The sequence below is a fragment of the Pimephales promelas genome, chromosome 18 (genome assembly GCF_988280905.1).
Source record: "Pimephales promelas chromosome 18, fPimPro1.hap1.1, whole genome shotgun sequence".
In the NCBI taxonomy this organism is placed as follows: domain Eukaryota; kingdom Metazoa; phylum Chordata; class Actinopteri; order Cypriniformes; family Leuciscidae; genus Pimephales; species Pimephales promelas.
In genome coordinates, this window is record NC_142786.1 from 10,060,093 (window position 1) to 10,082,945 (window position 22,853).

General features: G+C 38.2%; 1 protein-coding gene across 1 annotated transcript in view; it reads right to left on the reverse strand.

The window, feature by feature from the left end:
- The window catches only part of kcnh8 (potassium voltage-gated channel, subfamily H (eag-related), member 8), an 81,058-nt gene that overhangs the window by 38,067 nt on the left and 20,138 nt on the right, over positions 1–22,853 (reverse strand). Inside the window, exons 2-6 of the mRNA XM_039678955.2 lie at positions 21,039–21,272; positions 13,528–13,656; positions 7,221–7,357; positions 6,889–7,123; positions 5,998–6,155 (exon numbers count right to left, since the gene is read on the reverse strand). Coding sequence (XP_039534889.2) covers positions 5,998–6,155; positions 6,889–7,123; positions 7,221–7,357; positions 13,528–13,656; positions 21,039–21,272 — 893 coding nt within the window. The remainder of the gene's footprint in view (positions 1–5,997; positions 6,156–6,888; positions 7,124–7,220; positions 7,358–13,527; positions 13,657–21,038; positions 21,273–22,853) is intronic.

The window sequence follows — 22,853 nt, forward strand, 5'->3', positions numbered from 1 at the left end:
TAATTAATATTAAGACATTATGAATTATAAAAATTAAAGTTAATTTAATCTACACCCTAAATTAAGCTTAGTGCTGTATTGTCAGCCCCAGTGCGACCAGATCTTTTTTTGTAGAACTCAATGGCTCTGGTGATGCTGCCCACAAATGTTAGTCTGGAGCCATGTGAACTTAAAATAAAACTGCACATTGTAATATATGTACATTAAGTCTATTCATTATTTAATAATTTGTCAGTATTACAGTTATTTTGGGGGAAATTTGAATAATGGCATTGCAAGCTGAAAGTTTTTTGCTTGCGCTCCTACAATTTTCAGTCAGGGGCTACAGCACTCCAAGTAAAAAAAAGCCTGTAATGGCTTTAGTACATTTATTTTTTTGTGCAATGTTTTATGTATTAAAGGAGATTTAAAGTGAATGAGCAAGTGAGAGAGTTTTAAATAGCCCATATATATTCTATAACTATATTCAGTATGACTACATAAAAATAACACTCTGTATTAACCTGATCACAAACTTTCACAAATGCACACAACCAGATCAGTAACAGACACGTAGACGCTATTAGATCAGTTTGTCCAGAGCTCCAGGCAGTAACTAGCCAGCAATATTCATCACAGCTTCTCTTATTAAAATCAGACAATCCCTATGAGAAACAACCCTTTCACATCCCTGCAGCATTAAATAATAATCCACGTTGTAATGGCTACAATCTTTCACTTGACAATCAAATATTAATAAACATCAAGAGATCATGGTCTCAGAAGCAAAAACCAATGAACATTTATGTCATTATAGAAAAAAAAAAAGGCTGAACTTAACAGTTGGTTAAAAATTAGATAAGGAGGGTGAAAATGGAGGTAAGGGCACGGTAAGGGTTCATAAACTGAGCTTTATGTGGTAATGCATCTATGTGAATTAATAACTAAATCACTCATACTGCTAACAATGTGTATGTGGGTTAAGAGGGAAGTAATTGGGATAGAAATGGGAGTGATAGAGAGCAAAAAGAAAGGAATGGAAAGGGTAGGAAAACAATAAAGGAAAGAACAGTAAAAGAAAAAGGAAAGAGGATGAAAAGAGAGAAAAAAATAAAGGAAATAAAACGAAATTGACTAGAAAAAGAAAAGGAAATGGTAAAGGAAAAAGAAAATGAAAATGAATAGGAAAGAGAAGGAAAGGAAAAGGAAATAAATGGAAAATGACTAGGAAAAGAAAGAGGAAATCAGAGGAAAAGAAGAAAAATAAAAATGTAAAAGAATAGGAAAGAAGAGTAAACGAAAAGGAAAAGGAAAGAGTGAAGGAAAGGGAATAGATATGGGCCAGGAAAGGAAAAGGAAATAGGAGGCATGGAGAGGGAAAGGAAAATGGCCAGGATTGAAAAAGAATGAAGAACAAAGGAGATGAAAGGAAATGGAAAACAATGGGAATTGGCCAGGATAGGACTAGGAAAAGAAAGAGGAAATCAGAGGAAAAGATGAAAAATAAAAATGTAAAAGAATAGGAAAGAAGAGTAAATGAAAAGGAAAAGGAAAGAGTGAAGGAAAGGGAATAGAAATGGGCCAGGAAAGGAAAAGAAAATAGGAGGCATGGAGAGGAAAAGGAAACAGAATGGAAAATGGCCAGGATAGAAAAGGAATGAAGAACAAAGGAGATGAAAGGAAAAGGAACACAATGAGAATTGGCCAGGATAGGAAAATGAAAAGGAAAGCAGTAAAAAGGAAAAGCATAGAAATTGGCCAGGATATAGGAAAAGAAAAAAAGAGGATATGAGTGGAGTGGAGTGGGAAAAAAAAATGACAGGATAGGAAAAAGGAAATGAAAAGAAACGAGGAAAAGTAGAGGAAACGAATGGAGATTGGCCAAGACAGGGAAAGGGACACCAAATTAAAATAAAATAAAATAAAATAAAATAAAATAAAATAAGAAAAGGAAATCCGAGAGGAAAACAGAGGTCAGTGGAAAAAAAAGAAAGAAATATCATTCTACACTTCTGATGTGTTTTTGTGGGTTCATGTCTGTGTGCATGCTTGTTGCATTTGTGTGTGTGTGTGTGTGTGTGTGTGTGTGTGTGTGTCTGTGTAGTGCAGCTGAGGGGCAGATGTGAAGGGATACTAGTGGAAAAGAGGTGCAATCTGTAATTGGAGCAGATTTAAGGGAACATCTCGGAGACAACAAGGTCTATATTACAGTGGCACTTAAGTAGAGTCCACTGCATTTCACTCTCCACTTAATAAGCCTCAGTGGATTTCAAGCACTCTTTCGTTGTGTTTCACCGTACAGAGGGATGCAGGGTTTCATTACTGCATGTGTCATCACTTTAAGTGTGTGTGTGTGTGTGTGTGTGTCCAAGAGGCACTGATCGATTCTGCCAGTCTGGATTGGCCAGAAAAGCTGACTGTTTTTTTTTTCTGTGAATTAAAACCAGGAGCCTGTGACCCTTGATTTTGTATTGGAGTCATCAGAGGCAGTGTTAACCAATTTCAGAGCCTGTAATACATCTTTATTTGTACCTGAACCCATGATCACTCATTAAAAGATCTACATCCATGATGTCATCAAGAGGACTTCATGGTCCACCCACTCAGGGTCACCCAGAGTACCGCTGTTCAATATTTTGTTTTACACTTAAGGAAGAGCAAAACATATCATTGAGCTCAATTCAGTGCATGAGGGGCTAAAAAAACAGTCCAGATGGAATCTAGCATCTTTTGCTTTTAAATGGAGGAAGAACTTCAACAGTAAATGGATTTCACCATGGTACTAAACTCTAATACGTTTACATATTCGGCAGACACGTTTATCTAAATCGAGTTTACATTGCATTCAAGGCATACGTTTTATCAGTTCATGCTTGTAAATCCTTGAGCTACAGGAATGCTTTTCCTAGTAGGTACAATACGTTTTCACAGCAATGCATTTTGCTAGAAGCATAGACTGTAAAAACATATGGACGTAGTATCCGTGACTCTCACCCTTAGCTTTCTGAAGAGCATTTTTGAAGCCTAAAGTGGGCGTCGTCGACCGTCGCCATCTTGGCAGCGCGTCACCTCTCGTCACCTCCCGATTAAAATAAAATGGGCGTGGGTCTATCTGTTCCGTGAGAGCAACAGTACTGCATAACCAGTGTGGTCTCTATATCTACAGACTATTAAGATTTAGTTTTTAAATCTAAACTCCAAAAAGCACTGAAATCATCAGACATCCATTAGTGCATGTGAGGGAAACAACTGGAAATACAGCGCTGGTTGTTCTCTCCATACTCAACAACAACGGAACCCAACTGTGAGCATGGGCGAAGGTATAATACGTGTATTAAATTGTATAAAATAATCCTGAAAAAAGCACAAACACAGCTGAGGGTGACGACGCTAACAGACAGCAGACAGCCTCAAGTGGCCATGCCCTTAATTATGCAGAACTTTAAGGCTTAATATAATTTAAACGGATGAGTTGTAAAAAAAATTCACCCCCCTCACAGTCGTCATGAAGGGCAAAATTAGCTATATAGACCAAAACAACTATTTGCCACCAGGCTGTAAACATGTTTTTTTTTTCTGCTGTGAAGTTGGGCATTTTAACAATGGGGAGATTTGACTCACTTTTGCTGTCAGCCTCAAGCGGCCAGTCGATGAATTGCAGTTTAACTCACTTCCGTGCTGGTTTCAAGAGAGAGACGGGGAGGTTGCCACTTGGGTAGAAGTCAGCCGATTTTAATGCCCAAGACCAAAGATCAGACAATTTTTTGGGAAAAAAATGTGGGGGTTGGTGTGGGGGTAAATGTAACTACTATTACTTATATATTATACTTATATATTACTTAACAGATAGTAGCAGGAATATTAGGCTGCTGTCACTTTAAGACCAAATACATGGACCGAATATACTGACAGACATCTAGTTTCTTTCTCCACTGTTTACATTCACTTAAGACATAACTGAGAGAATACTTGCAGAGATGGGTATTTTGATGTGTGTGAATGTTCAAGTGCAAAGAAATGCGAATCGCATTCGTGCCGATCCGTACAGATCGCAGATCAACTGCGATCCGGTGCACCCCTACTCTTGAAAGGTTTATTGCATTTTCTTGTTTTCTGTGTGCCTTTTTTAACCATGTTCCAGCTTTACATTTTTTGTCGTGGTTTCTCGTTAGTTGATCGATAAGTCCTCACCTGTGCTTTTTGTTTCTTTCTTAGTTACTCTGTACATGTAGCCCTCATTTAGAAAATGTTCTTTGTCTGTTCTTATCTCTAGTGTTGCTCCACTGTACAGCTATTTTATGACCCCCTGCGTTCTCCTGTTCTCCTCCATGTTTGTTGTTTAGTTTGAAGAGTTAATAAAAGTGTCTGCTGCAATTAGATCCTGCCTAAACTACCTTGTAGCAACTCTCTAGCTGCATCCACCACCGTGACAACTCCAGAATGCTGGGATATATTGCGCTTATTTATGGAAATATTAATAAGTTTAATTCATCACAGTGTTTTCTTTATATAAAAATGCCCTCAACATAGTGCTAGCTGGTTCAAAGCATTATCAAATTAGCCATAATATTTAAAGGGTTGGTTGTTTATGATTTCACTTTTCTAACCTGTTAGTGCATAATTTTGCTGTTTGAGCATAAACAACATCTGCAAAGTTACAACGCTCAAAGTTGTTTTAAAAGAAATTGCTTTACAACAAACGGCTGGTAGGGACTACACAAGCTTCCTCCCAGGTTAGTGACATCACAAACCCTAAAACTGACATAAACTCTGCTCCCGGTTATGTGATTTATATATTATCATGACAGAATATGCTAATCAATGACTAGAAGATAACTCCACACAAGCTACATAAATTCATCAACTAACCATTCAGTGGTGACCTTCTTCTTGAGTCTCTCCATCATTGATTTAAACTCCGGTTTGAACATAAAAGGCTAAAAGTTTTCAAAATGTTCAATACATGTCTGTGTGAAGTAATCTAAGCTATTAACACACGAGGGGGCGTGGGAGGGGGCATGATCGGCTCGGAATGCATTTTCAATGTGCCCATTGAGTTTTGCTACATTCATTGCAGGACATTTCATGAAAATGCAATCGCAAGTTTCTTGACAATTTAATTAAGAAAAATAACATTTGAATGATCATTTTGCCACAGTTTTTGCTTGAACATGTTACACATATCTAATCATTTCTGTAATACATTTTCATTTTAATTTTGCCACGTATAAAGCGTTTCAGTATGCATATTAAAACTAGTGTATGAAATGGCAAACGTAAATTATGTAATTTCATTTTCATTTTGGCACCAAACGTTGCTAGAATGGTAATGTAAAATGTAAATTTAAATACAGAATGCAATGCCATTTTACATATTGCATTGTCATTTTGCATATTACATTTCAAATTGAATATTGCTACCCGTGTGCTTCCATAAAAACGGTGCACTTTTGCTCACCCTCAAAAAGTAACAATTTCAACATGCTGACGCTCTCACATTAAAATGTAAATGTACATTTACATTTATTCATTTAGCTGACGCTTTTATCCAAAGCGATTTACAATTGCTATATGTCAGAGGTCGCACGCCTCTGGAGCAACTAGGGGTTAAGTGTCTTGCTCAGGGACACATTGGTGTCTCACGGTGGATTCGCACCCGGGTCTCTCACACCAAAGGCATGTGTCTTATCCACTGTGCCATCACCACCCCTTATAAAAATATCTGTGGGGTATTTGGGCTAAAACTTCACATAGACACTCTGGGGACATCAAAGACTTATTTTACATCTTGTGAAAGGGCATTATAACACCCCTTTAATAATATATATTTTTTAAAAGCATGCAGGTGACAATTCTTAAGAGTTTTATGCTGGCACATATTGTCTGTGTGCCTGTTTTTTCTCAAAATCATGTAAAAGTTGTAAATTCAAAATGCATTTGAAAACTGTGCAAAAATCTTCCCACAGATTTTTCCCTCGATAGATTCATTATAAATTTTGTAATATATGCATTACTCACCACGCTGACTTTAAAGGCGTAAAGGAGATCAAAGGGTAGAGCAGCAACCAGGTCGATGATAAACCAGGTGGTCATGTAATGGATGCAGATCTGCCGCGCATCGAAGATCACCTGGCCCGACTTACTCACGTACGTGGTGCGGAAACTGAACACGATGTCTAAAGCGACAGACAGAGTCAGCGTCTTCAAAAAATACACCATCAGCATAATATCAATGAACGACAGTGTGTCAACTGAAGCATTTATAACAGCAAAAATGCTTTTCTGACAGCTATATATCAAGTGGAGAAATGAAAAATTCATGTGCTATCAACAAATCTAAACACAAAGCGTTTTAAATAGTGGCCTTATCTGAGTCACACAGCCAAAATAAATTTCAGGAAACTGTTAATTGTACAAGACAAAAAAAATGCATGTAGGCTTATAATATTATTAATTTAAACTCAAATCAATAACATAATGCATGTGTTTAACTTTTAAACCATATGGAACCAACATCCTTTACATATTATGTTGTTCACAAATAGCTTGATTTAAGGAAACATGCATGTTATTTCTCCATCAATCATGGAAAGAAACTCAAATGGCAGATATCTTTAAAAAAAACTAATTTTTTGTTTCTGTAAAAACAGTCCTTTTAATTCCAATTAATTTCTTTCTGAATAGCAGGATACTGAAGGATATGCTGCCCTGTAGCAAAGCTGTACCACAGAGGGTTAATGGAAGATGTCAAAGAGCCTGATTTAATGACACAATTATAATCATGTGTAAAGATATAGATGGGATTGAGCAAAGACAATCTCATAAATCATAATCATGCTAGCAATGAAAAACATACCATGTAATTGACTAAATATATTATGTCAAAAAATCTAAATTGGATTCTCTTACCAATGATGAAGAGAATCTCGACTGCAATGTCAGTGACGGTGGTGCTACGTGTCAAGTCTTGATCACCAATAAAACAAACGTTGTACGGCACCGTCACGGCGACATAGAATGTAGCGAGTAGTATTAGCCAATCCCAGCCAGCTTTGAAGGTGCTGAAGTGGAGAAGAATGAACTTGGACTTCTTGGCATCAGCGACCTTATATTCAGGGAGAGCCGGTGGATCACCAAACACATTCTAGAAAGAGAGAGAACAATTATGGTAGAGAAACTGGTTCTGTTTTATCTTTTCGTTCCTGTATTTTTCTACATCATCAGTATTTGAATGGTCTCACCTTGTTAAGTTTGATTTTACTCTTTTTCTGACGTGTTCTGTTGTGCAGGTGTCCTGAAATGTGGTACAGAACTGTGCTAGATCGCAGCCGAGTGGAGCCAAACGGAGAACTTCCCTTGACCTGCTCGCGGCGGCACTCTGAGAAAAGGTTGGACTGTTGTTATGAAAGTCAAGGGCAATGGGGATACAATCCATCAAGAAATAAAAACATACTGCACAAGATAAATTCCATTAATACATAAAAACAAAGAATACAATGCATCATTATAGAAAAATTCCTGTGGTACTGAGGTTGTTATAATGTTTTTTTTTTCTTTTTAATTATTAAAAAAGTATTACTACATGAACAACTCAACCTTTGTAGCATTACATTGACTTGAGCTTGTATTATGACAATACTTGAAATAAAGTAAGACACTGAAAAATGGGGCAATGTTCCTCTAATCTAAATCATCATCCCCTAACAATTTGAATTCTTGCAGAAAAAATGTTATATACCAGCAAATATTGGCGAAAGAAAATGTTGCTTATCATTCTGTGAATGTTTTTTGTAGCTTTGTGAAGAAAAGCAGAGATTTTCTATCAATACTTTCATGCAAATAGTGCTTGCTGCTTTCATTGAGTGCAGGTTTACTCAAAGTGTCCCGTTTTCCTTCTATTGCCCTCTATGCTGCTGTTACACAAAAGCTGAAAGCTGGTCTGAAACAAGAATAACTTCCTTTATGCTGGTGACCTGCTTTACACCAGTGGTTTCCACTAGTTGGGGATCTGCTATCAGAATGTTTTCATTCCCATATTGAAAACATCTGTTTCAATTGATCTAGTGACTGCTAAATACTGCAGTAGGTTCATTTAATTTAGTCTGAGGTCTTGAACTAAAACAGTCTGTCAAGGGAACAGCTGAAAGTTTACCTGAAATGGTCTGACAAATGCAGTTTCCTCTTCTGTGGTGATGCATTTTCAACTGAAACACTTTGTCTAGATTGTTTTGTAAAGCCAAACCTATGGTAGCTTGTTTCCGCCACAGAATAAAAATAAAACGTAATTGCGACTTTTTATCTCACAATTGCGTTTTTAGATTTTTTTAAGCGTTTTTAGAATCGCAGTTTGTGTGTTATAAAGTCAGTATATAAAGTATTTTTTCCTTAGAATTGGACTTTATTACTCAAAAAACTTTATTACTCGCAATTGCGACTTTATATCACGCAATTCTGACTTTATATAACAGTAATAAATATAAACAGAATTGTGAGATATAAACTTGCAATTGTGAGATAAGAAGTCGCAATTATCTTTTGTTTTATTCTGTGTTTTGCTTTGTTGGTCTACTGCCGAGGTTGCTGTGGTCACTGACTGTGTACGAGGTTTCTTTGACAAAAGTAGAGAAGCTGGAAGCTTTAAAAAGTTCATACATCAGGAAATGGTTGGAATATCCAAGCTGCCTCAGCAGAGTGGGACGTAATATTGCCGAGGAGTTTAAGTGTCAGAGGTCAGACTGGAAATGTCATTAGTAGAGTCACGCAACAAATGTGTAAGGGAGGCAGCACTTGTGTTAAAAACTGGAAGAAAGTGGTTAGCAAAGAAAGCTGTGAGAGATGCAGAGGCTGCCCTTCAAATTGGTGATATCGTGGGACAGGTACCGCATGGAAAAGGGGGTTTTGGGCTCAGTTTAGCTCCTCCTCAATAGTAAAAGGCAGCCCCAGCTCAATGAGGTGCAAAAGCAGGAGGAGAGGATGGGGTGTATAAAGGCCATTTCCCAGGCCAAGCAGGGAGAATGGATGAGATGGGAGAGTGTGGAACAACACAAAATGGGCTGGCAAGACCTATTATCAATGGAACAGTGTAGGATCAGTTTCCTTATCAGGTCAACATACAGTATGATGTTCTCCCATCACCACAGAACCTAAACCTCTGGGTGGGAGAGGATCCCTCATGTCCTTTGTGTTCATCACCTGGCACATTATGACAGGATGTAAAGTGGCTCTTAGCCAAGGTCGGTTTACCTGGTGCCATGACCAGGTACTGTGATGTTTGGCTTTAGCATTGGAAGACAAGCGCAACATGACTAATAAGTTGCCACCTGTTCTAGCAAAACATTACACACAGAAGACAATAGCCTCTGCCCAAGAGGGAAACCACCAAGAAGAAGGTGCCAAGGACAACTGGAAGTTGCTAGGAACTGGAAGATGCAGGCTGATCTTGATCAATGGCTTATTTTTCCACCTGAGATTGCCACCATTAACCTTCGGCCAGATATTGTCTTGTGGTCTGGATCAGCATGACTTGTTCACCTGATAGAGTTAACAGTGCCTTGGGAGGATGCTGTAGATAAGGCGTATGAGAGGAAGAAACTGCGGTATGCTCATATAGTCACTGAAGCAGAACAGCAAGGATGGAGAGTCCGGGTTTATCCAGTGGAAGTGGGTTGTTGAGTATTTGTGGCACTACCACACTATGGTTTCATTTTTTATAGTTTGCATAGTTATCATAGTTATTACAATCCCGTGTATTATATTTTGCGTGAATGAGGATTTGTGTTGGAAAGATATTATTGTGTTTTCCGGTAGGTAGAATGCCATATGGAAACGTTGCCACTAAACCTGCTTTAACGACAACAGTAGGGCTTCGACAGCTTTAGTCAAATGGGTTGGCGCATCCAGTATGGTCGGATTGCGGTGGGATTGTGGCGGTAGAGATTGTGGTTAGGTCACATCAAGGGTTTATGACACTAAACTACAAGGAAGGAGCAACCTCAGCAACCGGAGGTATTTTAAGCACAATAGAAGGGAAAGAACAGCTGATGTACAGGTAAGTGAGTTGGGCTAAGTTGAGTGGGGGACAGAGGGGGGGTGTTGTGGGCTAGTCAATGAAACACTGAGGATGGAAGGTGCCCAATTAAAGACCCCAGAGATGTACCATACTCAGCTCAATCCAGAAGGTTGTCAACCTGATCCGCTGGGGAGATCGCACTGCGGTCCAGCATCGCAGCCGTTGTGTGTGCTGACGCACCGGGAAATATACTTCAGCCATTAACACCAGACAGAAGGATATTCACATCACCATATAGAAGAAAGCGTAAATGGATGGAGACGCATAACTTACTGTAAAGCTACATCTTAGTTGGTGTTTATCTTAGAAAAGCCGAGTGCAAATCAGCATAAAGTTTTAAAGGATCCTTTGGTCTAATAAAACATCGGTACCTAGTCAACTGTTCCCTGAAATTTGTTTTCATGATAATCAAAAGTAAAGAGTTTTATCTCTAAAAACTGTTTAGCGTATAATGCTAGTACTGGGGGCATTTACTAAGTAAAAAGAAATCGCTAGTTTATACCACTAACAAGGCTCAAAATAGCCCCACACTAACACAGAAACATAATGAGGTTCCATACATGCAAAACGAAGCATTGGGAACTTTGTAAGTGTACAGACCGTTTAATAAGAAGATACTTTATGAAGACAGTTCACTTCGTGTATACAGACAGGAGCCATCTTTGGAAAACAGTCACGACAAGTCAAGCCACGAACGACGTGCTGAGTGATCTGAACTGTATGAAGTTCAGCGAACTTCTGAACTGTATGAGCGGCATTCGGGGATCGACTTATCGAGACTACACAAAGTGAACTGTCTTTTAAAAGTATCTTCTTATTAAATGGTCTGTACACTTACAAAGTTCTCAATGCTTCGTTTTGCATGTATGGACCCTCATTATGTTTCTGTGTTAGTGTGGGGCTATTTTGAGGCTTGTTAGTGGTATAAACTAGCGATTTCTTTTTACTTAGTAAATGCCCCCAGTACTAGCATTATACTCTAAACAGTTTTTAGAGATAAAACTCTTTACATTCGATTATCATGAAAACAAATCTCAGAGAACGGTTGACTAGGTACCAATGTCTTATTAGACCAAAGGTTCATTTTGCACCCGAGTTCTCCTTTAACATCTACTCTCGTGTAATGGAAATCACCTTTTTTTATGTTTATTCTGTGGTGGAAACAAGCTTCCATACAAAAAATGTTTTATAAATAAAATAAAATTCAACTCAACCCTAAGTTTGAAAACCAAAAACTAGGCTACCAAGTGGCTAATTTATTTTTTTTTTTTAAATACGTGCTTCGACTGTGCAAAAATAAAAATGAAACAAGCAAAAAGTGCCAACAGGAGTATTGTAGTGCAATGGTTACAGCAGTAGAGACAGAGACAAAAGCATATGAAATGTGTGAAGTCTTTGGATACTGACCATGAATGTATTTGTGCATGTGTGTACGAATGTGTAGCGTGTAGCATTTTTTAAATCAGCCAGCTGAGGAAACAAGCAGACAGCCAGGCTGCCAGTCTCAATTGCCTAGGGCAACAGGGGAAAAATGTCACTCATTGCAACCCTGCCGAACAAGGTACCAAGGGAAAGCAAAGCAGGAGTAGGAGAAGGACTGAAGGGATGGAGCGATAGACAGACAGAGAGAGAGAATCATGGGTCGAGAAAGAGAGAGAGAAAGCTCGGAAGCTGGTTATTAGAAAAGGATAGAGATCACTTCAGCCTGCAGGGCCAGAGAGGGAGAGGGGCGACATAAACTAATCCATAAAACACTGTAGTCAGCAGGGAGTCCAGCGGCATAACACTTATTATAGATCCTAATAAATGAACACCCAATTTACTGGCAGAACAGGTCATGAGAAACACAGAGAGAGAAAGGAACAAAGGGAGAAAATGTGAAAAAAAGGAGGAGGACAGACAGTTGCACTGGGATTCCCTGCTCCACATGGTTTCCTTTGCTGCTTGAGGCCAAAATCTGATCGCGGTTCTCAATCACACAAAAAACAGATATTTTTCACCATTCCTCACCTTAACAAGACAAGCACAAAAAAGCATCATGTGAGGTTTTTCTTACACTATAGATATGTTTTACCCTGTGGACACCCTTAAAACATTTGTGATGCGATCTGGGAAAACCCGTCGGATGTCGCGCTGGTACGTTTTCAGTAAGGTCTAAATATATATTGAAAATAGATAGATTGTCAAAATTGGGTTTTTATTAAATTATTATTCTACAACATCTTGTTTATTATCTCTGAATATATCTTGGGAAAATTCACTAGTTTAGTGCAGAAAAATAGCGATTTATAATGAAAAGACTGTGTTTCTCTTTAAGAACAGGCAGGCGGAGCAGAGGGGCAAAAAACAATATCTCTCGTTTAGCTCTCCTTCTCTTAACACTACAAAGACAGTTCACCTATCAAAATAAACAACATAACAGAATAAAGTCCACTCCTGGGTGAACTACAACGGCTGCACGCAAGTTTTTATTTATTTATTTTTATCCAGTGTCATCGTGTGGTGTGATGCGGAGCACAACAGAACAACAAAGTTTGAAGCTGCTTGTTTAAAAGACCTTGCTCGCCTCTCAATCGTCCAATTTCAAAACGGTTTTCACAGGATGAATTTTGAATTTGTAAACTTTCGAATGATACCTAATCTATGATGATTACTAAAATATGTGATATGAAAAAAGGGCAATAAAAAAGGGAGCGCCAGTCGTCCCGCTACCAGGACGTGACAGTTAATTAAATCTGTTTTTCTCAAAATTCCATTTCTGAAAATCATAGCAATCACCTGAATTCAGATAACCAAAACTTTTGTTACAGACAAACGATAAAAGAAATAAAAACAGATTTGGAAAGGGCTTGAACCCAGCTTTAATAAGGTCTCAAAACCTGTAATGTCAAATTTCACCATGTGGTGGGTTTTCCCAGATAGCATCACATTTGTCTAGTAGCAATGTTAAAACATATACAGTACACACACACACACACACACACACACACATGAAATCTGTCCTTTCTGAAAGTCCACCACAACTCAAATTGTGGGTTGTATTTAACAGCATTCTTTAATGGAAATGGTCACAATGTTTTTTAATAATTGGATTTTTTTTTTTGACAAAAACGTTGACAAAATGTTTAGTGAAACATTGTTGATTGTGATGAGATTGACATCACACCAGGGTCATAATTTGTGCAAAATTTCTATATTTCTTTCCATAATAATTAACAAAATTATTTATGTTTATTTCTCTCTTTGTTTACATTTTCCTTTTTATGAATAATAATTAATATTTAATAGTAACTGTAATAATATTTTTATGACACCTTTTTATATTTTAAGATTCAATGTCTGGGACATGTGTAAATCAATTAAAATGCATATAAAGGCATTTAAACACTAAAAAAAAAACAAAATAAGCAAATAATAAATGTTACAATTATTTAATAAAAATCCATGCAAATACTCATACTCCATCATCATGTACTAACCTTTCTTCTCCTCAAGTATAGATTTGGCTTTGGTGTCAGTGACGTCTTTAAAAGAGGCGAGGAAGAGGACAACATCTCCTTTCTCATTCTTGATAGGCACAATATCCAGCAGACACCAGAACACACTACCTGCAGTAGAATTGAGTGAGGCAAAATACATAAACACACACACGCATACATACACACAGTCTTAATGATGTAAGTGAAGTTTATGGGGGCATTCAAACTGTAAAAAGTGCTACTGCTACCTGATCTGACCTGATGATTATCGATCGTAAAGAGTTGTATCTCTAAAAACTGTTATAACGCTATATGGGACATAGAGTAATGAACTATTATGTTAGAGTAATGCGTTATAAGCTAAACAGTTTTTAGAGGTAAAACTCTTTACATTTGATAATCATGAAAACAAATCTCAGAGAACGGTTGACTATGTACCAATGAGTAATTAGACCAAAGGTTCATTTTGAGCCGGAGTTGTCCTTTAAGGAAAATAACCAAGATAGCACAAATACCACCAATTACATACTTGTATATCAACTCAACTAAAAAAAAATAATTAAAAAGGACAGAGGATTCGGTTGAGAAATACTGTGCAGTTCATACAAGAAAAACAAAACAAAAAAAAAACTAACAAAAAACAACAACTTAAAATGTTCCCTCTTGGTTCTCAACGAACAAACAAAAAAACCTCAACAATAAAACCAATATTTTAAGTACAGTCAATGCTACATAAATTTACAAAGTTCACAAAATTTAAAAACAGATTCACAAGTTCATACTTCTAACAAGTTCAGATTTTTTTTTAGAGGGGGAAGAAACTCTTATTTTTATTATTATTTTCAAGGGAGAACGGAAATGTCACTCACTGCTTATTTTAAGAGGAAGTGCGTTAAAGGGCGTGTGGAAAGTGCATAGGTGTGTGAGTGTTTTTGTGGAAAGACCAGCCTTGTATCCAGCAAAACCACAACCTTCACCAATGGTGAACTTCTGTTTGTTGTAAATGGAAACACTGATAGCATTGATAGGGAAGATCCAGGTGATCGAAGACAACATTGGGGAGAGCTGTACACTCTCCTGGATCCGCTCCAGCAATGGCACAGCGTACTACCAGGTAACAGCTAGGTCACCGCCACACAGGTAAGTGAAAAAAAAAAAAACCTTCCTTCTTGGTTTCTATTCCTCCATCAAACTATTAACAGTTCTTTAATTTGGGTGCTTTAAGCTGGCTTTCAGTTTGTATTGAGGCTTTCCAGTTCTCACCTCGACATCACCCACTGTCAACACACTTTCCCACACCCTCGCCTTTATTTTAAACTGCTTTTATATGCTTACCTAATTTCCTTTTTCTTTTATTTGTCAACAGAATTGGGCGGAGATGACAATAGTTCAATTTGTCATTTCAGCTTCGCCACACGATATCATTAAGAAACACGGAATTAGCTTTCACTGTTTTGTTAATGATACTCAGCTGTATATTTCTTCAAAACCTAACGAAACTTACCAATTCACAAAATAACGGAATGGATAGCCGATATAAAAAATTGATGACAAGTAATTTCCTACTACTAAGCTCAACACTAAAAACAGAGATTCTAACTATTGGACAAAAAACGTCCTCATGTAATAACGAATACTGTCTAACACTTGATGGCTGCTCTGTTAAGTCTTAGTCATCAGTTAGGAACCTGGGTGTGCTCTTTGATACCAATCTTTCATTTGAAAGTCACACGTCTAGTATCTGTAAAACCACATTTTTACATCTTAAAAAAATATCTAAATTACGCTATATGCTCTCTTTGACAAATGCGGAAAAATTAGTTTATGTGTTCATGACCTCAAGGCTAGATTATTGCAATGCTCTCTACTGGGTGGGTGCCTTTCATGCTTAAAGGAGCATTTTACCCATTTCAACATTAATCCGCTTGGTTATAAGAATGTTATTAGAATGTTAAAGGGGTGATGAACTGAGAAATCAAATTTTCCTTGAGCTTTTGACATCTAAGAGGTTATCATATTATAAGAATATCCTGTAAGTTTCAGAACTGAAAACGGCCTTGTTAGTCCAATAAAAGCTTTTATTGACACCAGCCTCAGCAAATGACTCGTTTTTAAAAGTGGGGAACTATGACGTCAAAGAGGATAAAACACCACCCCCGCAGAAGAAGATCAACTCCTACTTCAACACGGCCGGTTTAGCCCCGCCCACCGATTCGCGCATTACACACATAGCTAAATAACATAGGCCTACCTAGTGATGACAAACCGAATCGAGCTACCGAGGAATACAAAATATTGTGCAGTGCCTGTTTGTGGAAGTGGACAGTCGCTGCATAAGCTTCCTCTGGATTCCAATAGGAATACAAAACTTTATTTTTAATGACGTTCCAGCTGATGAGGTAAAACCGTCTGTTCGCTTCATTTCACTGAGGATTGTAAACAAGACTGGATTTGCAGACCCATTAAGATTAAAGAATGGTGCTGTGCTTCTATATTGGATCTGACAGGAATTGTGCAACACACGGACTCTGGGTCGAACATGTATGGGCGAATTATTCCGGTTGCCATTTTACAACATTGGACATTTTCAAAACAGTTTTCCCCACGTACACCGACGAGGTGAGTTCAAACTCATTATAATGCAACACTGTTATCCACTCACAGCAGTGGGCGTTTTCTTCCAGGTCTTCAGTGCGAGACACTCATTAAAAAGTGTTCAAGTTGTTTAGCTGTTCACACCACACAAGGAGTGTTCAAGTTGTTTAGCTGTTCACACCACACAACACAACGTGATTGATCCACAAAAGGAGGTAACTCACTACACGAGTTGACAACGCACTAGATAGAGATACAACCACAATCGGATGATAAAAGCAAAACATTTTTGACTCTAATGAGAGCTGTTTCAGTACTATGGTACGGTCTAAATCATAAAAATAATCAAATAAATAACGAGTTGACAACAGCTCGTCACCCAACGATTCTATCTTGTCTACAAACCACGTTTTGTCATGAAAAACCAGCAATAAAACGAACCAGAAATGACGCGAAACAGCACGTGCGCCAATACCCAGCGAAGAAGAGAACACAACACACGAATATGGACTGTTTGCGCAACGATCTGCTCTGAGAAAAAAATGCAAAAAAAATATAAAAACTAAGATTTACCTGGTGTCCTCAACCCATGCATTGCTATGATTGGCTGTACTTATGACATCACTAAGATTGAGTCGCGCGACGGCTCTGGATATCTAGCAGGCTAGATATTTTTCTGGGCTCGGCGATGCGTCTGCGAGGTGTCTGCGAGCGTTTTCGCTGCGTTGTTGGCTCTTTCATACTAACAGACTGGCAAGCATTCATCGTCCGCTAATCCCCCGCGATTTGCACGCGATAACACCCTGACCTGTCGGCGAGCTCAACGATTTGCAAATCGGGCATAAATCAGGCTTAAAATCCTGTAGTGTGAACTTGGCTTTAGCTGGCTAGGGCTGGGAATCTCTAGGCACCTCACGATTCGATTACGATTCAGAGAGCTGCGATTCGATGCTAAATCGATTATCTGAATCTTTTGCGTCTGTGTGTGTGTGTTTGTGACTATAAATATTTTGCTTTAAAAGTTTAAAGTAATGACCCATAAAGAATTAACGTACAATATATTTTATTAACATCGCAAAGAACCAACAGGAAATGTTTGCCTGCACTAGCAGCATACTTGTAGTAAATTAATAATATAACAACGACCGATACAGCCGAGTTTTTTTCCTCCTCTGGGTAGAAACGCATCACATGGCTTCTCATATTTGTCGTGTTTCCGAAATATTTTAGTTTTATTCTACAAAGCTTTCAACTAGTGTGGCTCTCCAACTCCTTTCCCCTTGAGAACTTGAGAAGCCAAAATATTTCCACACATCAGCTTTTAACAAAGGTATTTGGATCTCACGTGCCTTCGCTCTGATCTCTGTTATGTGCATGCCACAGACGGTCCGGGCGCTGCACTTCCGCGCTTAAGAGTTCCGTCTTTTGCGTTCCGTCAATATTACGTTATTATAAATATGTCAGTTTTTGTTTTTTTTTTGAAAATAGATTTTTGACATTTGTGAATGGATTCAGAATCGTCCACATCCGCATCACGATGCATCTAATAAGAATTGATTTTTCCCCCACCCCTATAGCTGGCTGTGGCGAGCAGGACGAGGGGCGTGAGAGCAGCGTGAGGCCGGTGGCGTGAGTGAAAATGAAAGACACCAGTGAGATGCACCAGTCCCGCATCTCTCATGGAGGAGAAGAAGCATAAAAGGAGCAACGACAGTGCAGATCGAGAGAGGAACAGGCCTGATTTTATGTTGTGTTTTGTTTCTGTTGTGTGTGGACAGCAGGCGTCACTGAGGGGCAGCTGGCTTATACTTTTGTTTTGTGTTTGTTCATTTTACTATTAAAATGTTTAAATATTCGCCGATTCCCGCCTCCTTCCCACAACATTGAACCCTGTTAATGTTACGTTGGCAAACTCATTAGTGAATTACTCCTCGTTTGTATTTCTTTCTATATGGTGAATTACTGCATGATACCGTGATGTTGAGTCAGGCGAAACTAGGATGGTCTAGGATGGTTCATTACATTACATCATGGACACAAACGTCTGATTCAGAGATTTCGTTCAGGAGAAATTGTCATTGTTGAAATTCTCTGCAGCAGACAGACTCTATCTGTGTCTGTAGCGCACAGCGAGAGCACAGGCACCAGCAGTCCACCCAGCTCGAGCCAGTCTGGGCTCCTCGTCCACGACAGGCAGCCGCCTTCGATTCCTCCATCAGCCTCAGCTGCTCTTCACTATACTGAAACTAAGATACAAAGCACTGCAAATGAGTGAAGTGTACCTTTAATAAACAAGTTCTTCGAGTTCTTACCAGAACCATAAAGTATGACCATTAGCCCGGTTCTATCAACACTGCATTGGCTGCCTATTAAACATTGTATACATTTCAAAACATTGCTGATTACTTACAAAGCACTAAATGGTTTAGCTCTGCAGTATTGGAGCGATCTCTTATTACAGTCATTACAGTCCTTCACGTCAATTGCAATCTCAAAGTTCTGGCCAGTTGATAATACCAAGAACACCAATACTTTGGAACAGTCTTCTTACCATTGTCCGGGAAGCAGACACACTCTGTCAGTTCAAAGCTAGACTGAAAACACATCTCTTTGACCTAGCATACACATAACACATTATCGACTTCTATAATTCAATGTTAGGCTGCATAGGTTAGGTCAGCCGGAACTGGGAACACTTCCCTTAAATCCTGATGTACTCGTTACATCATAAGAAGAATGGCATCTACGCTAATTTTTGTGTCTTTTTTTATCCCAAGGTTTTCCCGCAGCCTGTTGGATCCAGGCTGTTTCCAGATCTGACAAAGGACCTTCGCCCTGGACCCGATGACCAAGTGCCAACTAGCCTGTCCCTATGGAGGATCCCTATTTCACTATACAGATAAAGCGTGGCGGAAATTAGGGTTCACGCACCAACCAAGAGGTGATAAAATTAAATTAAATAAAATAGGCAAGACAAGTAGTTTGTTTAGGCATGGTTTGTAGGGAATTACAAACCCTATATCATATATTCAAAAGAACATAACTATAGAATAAATTCTTAATGCGCATGTGAATGCCATCAGCGTTTATCACAGGTTCGCATTTAAAGTCTGTTAGAGAGAACGGTGTCAAACTTAGCGGCCCCTAATTTTAATAACAAATGATGATTTCACTGGAAGTGAATCAATCAAAACTAACTTTGGCTGGGAAATACCATTATTCAAGAACCGCTATGAAACCAAACCAATCTGTTACCATAAATTATATAAAGTTTATCTCTGTAAAGCTGCTTTGAATTAATCAATATTGTTAAAAGCACTATATAAATGAGGAGGATGAGGATGGCATTCCTAGAGTTATTTTGAACGGGTTCAGTGCACATTATAGAAAAACAATTTGTCTTCATAATCAAAATCAAAACTTGCTTGGTCCAGGGAATAGGTCAGATTATAGAAGTAAAATAAGTTGCAATTCACAGTGACTTTAAATAGTTTTTCCGAATTGAATAAAACTAGTTAATTTAAATGTAACCACAGGAAGCACATTTTTAGCTTACTTGGCAAAGCATTACTTTCAGTCTATTTTAAGTGTTAAAAAACCTGAAACAAAAAAAAAAAAAAAAATCAGCACATCCAAAAAGAGCAACACCATTATGGTACCCAATTCCCATGTAGGTGTGTTAATGCTTGTTGTTTGTCTGTCTGTATTGAGCGGTGTGGGTGTGCAGCAGGACATATATATATATATGTATGCTTAGTTGTGTGTGTGTGTGTCTGTGTGTGTGTGTTTCTCTCTTCACCAGTAGCTGTTACTGGAAGCCTCTAGGGGAATTCCGTCTGATTGCTCACAGCTGGAGAAGTCTTTGTCAAATGTCTCATTTCCTCACGAAAAAGCCTCACTATTATGGAGAAGAAAAGGGGATGAAATAATAACGCTCTCTAGAACAAGTGCGCTGGAGATGTTCCATTCAATACAGAACAAAGTGGGAGAGGAGAATGAGCACAAGGAAAAAGGTACAGCGAGGTTAAAACCCGGCAGCAGCATTCAAAGATCTAAGATCTAAAATCATATGATATATGATACGATACGATACAATACAATATAATATGTAGCAGGAGGAATAAAACATAATATAAATATACATTGTTTTGTATATTTAAAGTGATTTATTTATTATATAAATATAATTTAAAAATATTATTATTACTATTAAAAACTGTTTTTTACACTTACAGAAATGTACCATGGTGGTGTCATGGGGCAGAAGATACTATGGTACTTTGATGTATACCATGGTACCAAATGACTACCATATACATGAAATATGATGAGCACAGTTTCTGCTCAAAAACACAGTACCTATGGTGGTATTTTTTAGTAAATAATCCAGCGAAGGGAGAAATACATCCATTCTCCTCTAAATTTCCCATTAGTGCCCCTTGAATGGAAGTTCTAAATTTACCATTAGTGCCCCTTGAATGGAAGAATAATGTGTGGAAGGGAGTGAGATATGCCATATCAAGAAAAATTAATCCCCAGAATTTGGATTTGTAAAGTCGACAGCATTGTGTAGAAGTATATTCTTCTCAATGTCATCGTAAATTCCACAAATATACTTGCACACCTGCTGGACTTTATTTTGTAATCCGACTTTAGAGTCTCTGGTGCTTTTGGCCAACCAACTCTAATAAAACCATCTGCTTCTAACAATGGCTAGAGATTTCACTTTTTAAAGGTGTGCTGTAATACCTCCATGTGCCATTACTAGTGATGGTTCAGTTTAACCACCCATGTATTATTACTGGTGTACTTTCACAGTAGAAGGTGCTTCTAAGTTTTACAGTAATGAAGATATACTGCAAATATTGCTAAATCACCAACAGCTAAATGCATCATCGAAAGTTTTTCTTTCTCACCAGTCTTTTTGTAGAACATTATCTCCTCCTTGAGCTCGCTGCGTTCCTCGAGCGCAGAGTCCACGTGAAGAATAATGTTCTCGTTGGTCTCCGGCCCATACAGAAATTTGCATGCGCAGCTCTGCTGCATGACCTCGGTTCGGGCAAATCCAGTGAGCTCACAGAATCCATCCGAGCAGTACACAATCGGGAAGCCTTTGGACACTTGTGCATTGGCCAGGATGAAGTTGCTGTCTGTACCAAACACAAACATCAAGCAAAATATTAGTCGACTAATGTTGATTGTGACCAGTTATTTGTTTTTTAAACTTTAACTAGATGCTCCAATGATTTTTTTAGTATGATGTTTTACCAGAGGCCATGTTGGGACAAAACAGGTTAAAAGATGCCCTGCTATGTTCACTGAAACAGTTTTCACCTCCTGTTTCTTTCTATTTGTAGGATCACACATTTATTTAAATATTTAGATATTTAGATTTAGATTCCAATACAATAGTATTTTATATTGAGCATAAATGATGAGATCAGGAAATCTCTAGTGCTGCCACTAACGACTAATTTTATAACGACTAATCTTTCGACAAATTTTTCGATTAGTCGACTAATTTAAACGACTAATATATATACAAAAAACCATTGTTTGTCATTTTGTTGTGTCCATTTTATTTTAAACTCAACTGAAGGGCCAAAATATAAAATGTGACCTGTTGAAAAACATTATGTATTAACAATCTAGGCAATAAGTATCTGCATTTCCATTAGGCTATACCATATTAGTCAGAGTCCAAATAATTTCCTAAATATGCATGTATTCATTACTTAAATTAGCTCTTTTTTCTGCCTTAAATGAATACATTATTAGCTTACTGTACACATTTTTTATATACGTTTCTGAAATGCATAACTGATAACATCACTCTAAATTGTAAAGTGCATTTTCTGTAAAGCTGCTATGAAACAATATGTATTGTGAAATGCACTATACAAATAAATTGGAATTGAATTGAAAGAGTCTGGACTAGCCTACTACACTTAGCTCTGTCTTATAATGAATCACGCTTAAAGCAGGCAGGCACGCAGCTGAAGCTCGCGTTTACATTTGCGTGCATAGCGGGCCCGTGCTGCGGTTCGGGTGAATGTAAAATAAACAGGGACTCGGGTGCACGTTTTAGCTGATTATGATGTATTTAGTTAAATAAAACACATGTAAGGCATTAGCCTGGCATGCCAGACCTACATCAAGATGTTAGGTCTGGAAACTCTTCATTTCAATTTTTCATATCAAAGCACTGAAGACGGGGGAGGTTGGAAGGAAAAGGATAGCAGATTAACCAGCAGGGTGCGCACAACGCACAAACTTGTGTGTAGAGGTGAATTACAGTGAGCCGTTAGAGACAGGAGACCAAAAATAAATAAGTCAATTTTAAAACACACGTTGACTAAAAAAATTGGCGTTGACAAATTTTCATGGTCGATAAAGTCGACTAAGTCAACTAATCGTGGCAGCACTAGAAATCTCTGCAAATGGTAGCGGTTCCCAGCGGGATATTCCTGACTGTCCTGATCTCTCTGTCACCCTTTGTCTTGGAGTTCTTGTCTCAGTATGAGAAGTCCTGCCTCATCCTGTTCTTGTGTCTCATGCTGAACAGGTTACAAAACCTGTATACCTCATTTACATGCTTTGTTTCAGAGTGTCTCCACCTCTATGTAACCCTCCCCCTTGAAAGGTATATCAAATACAAAGTATACTGCCTTAGTCAGAGTTGGTTAAAAGTTTTGGATGAAACAAACTTGACGAACGAGGACTGCAGCTGC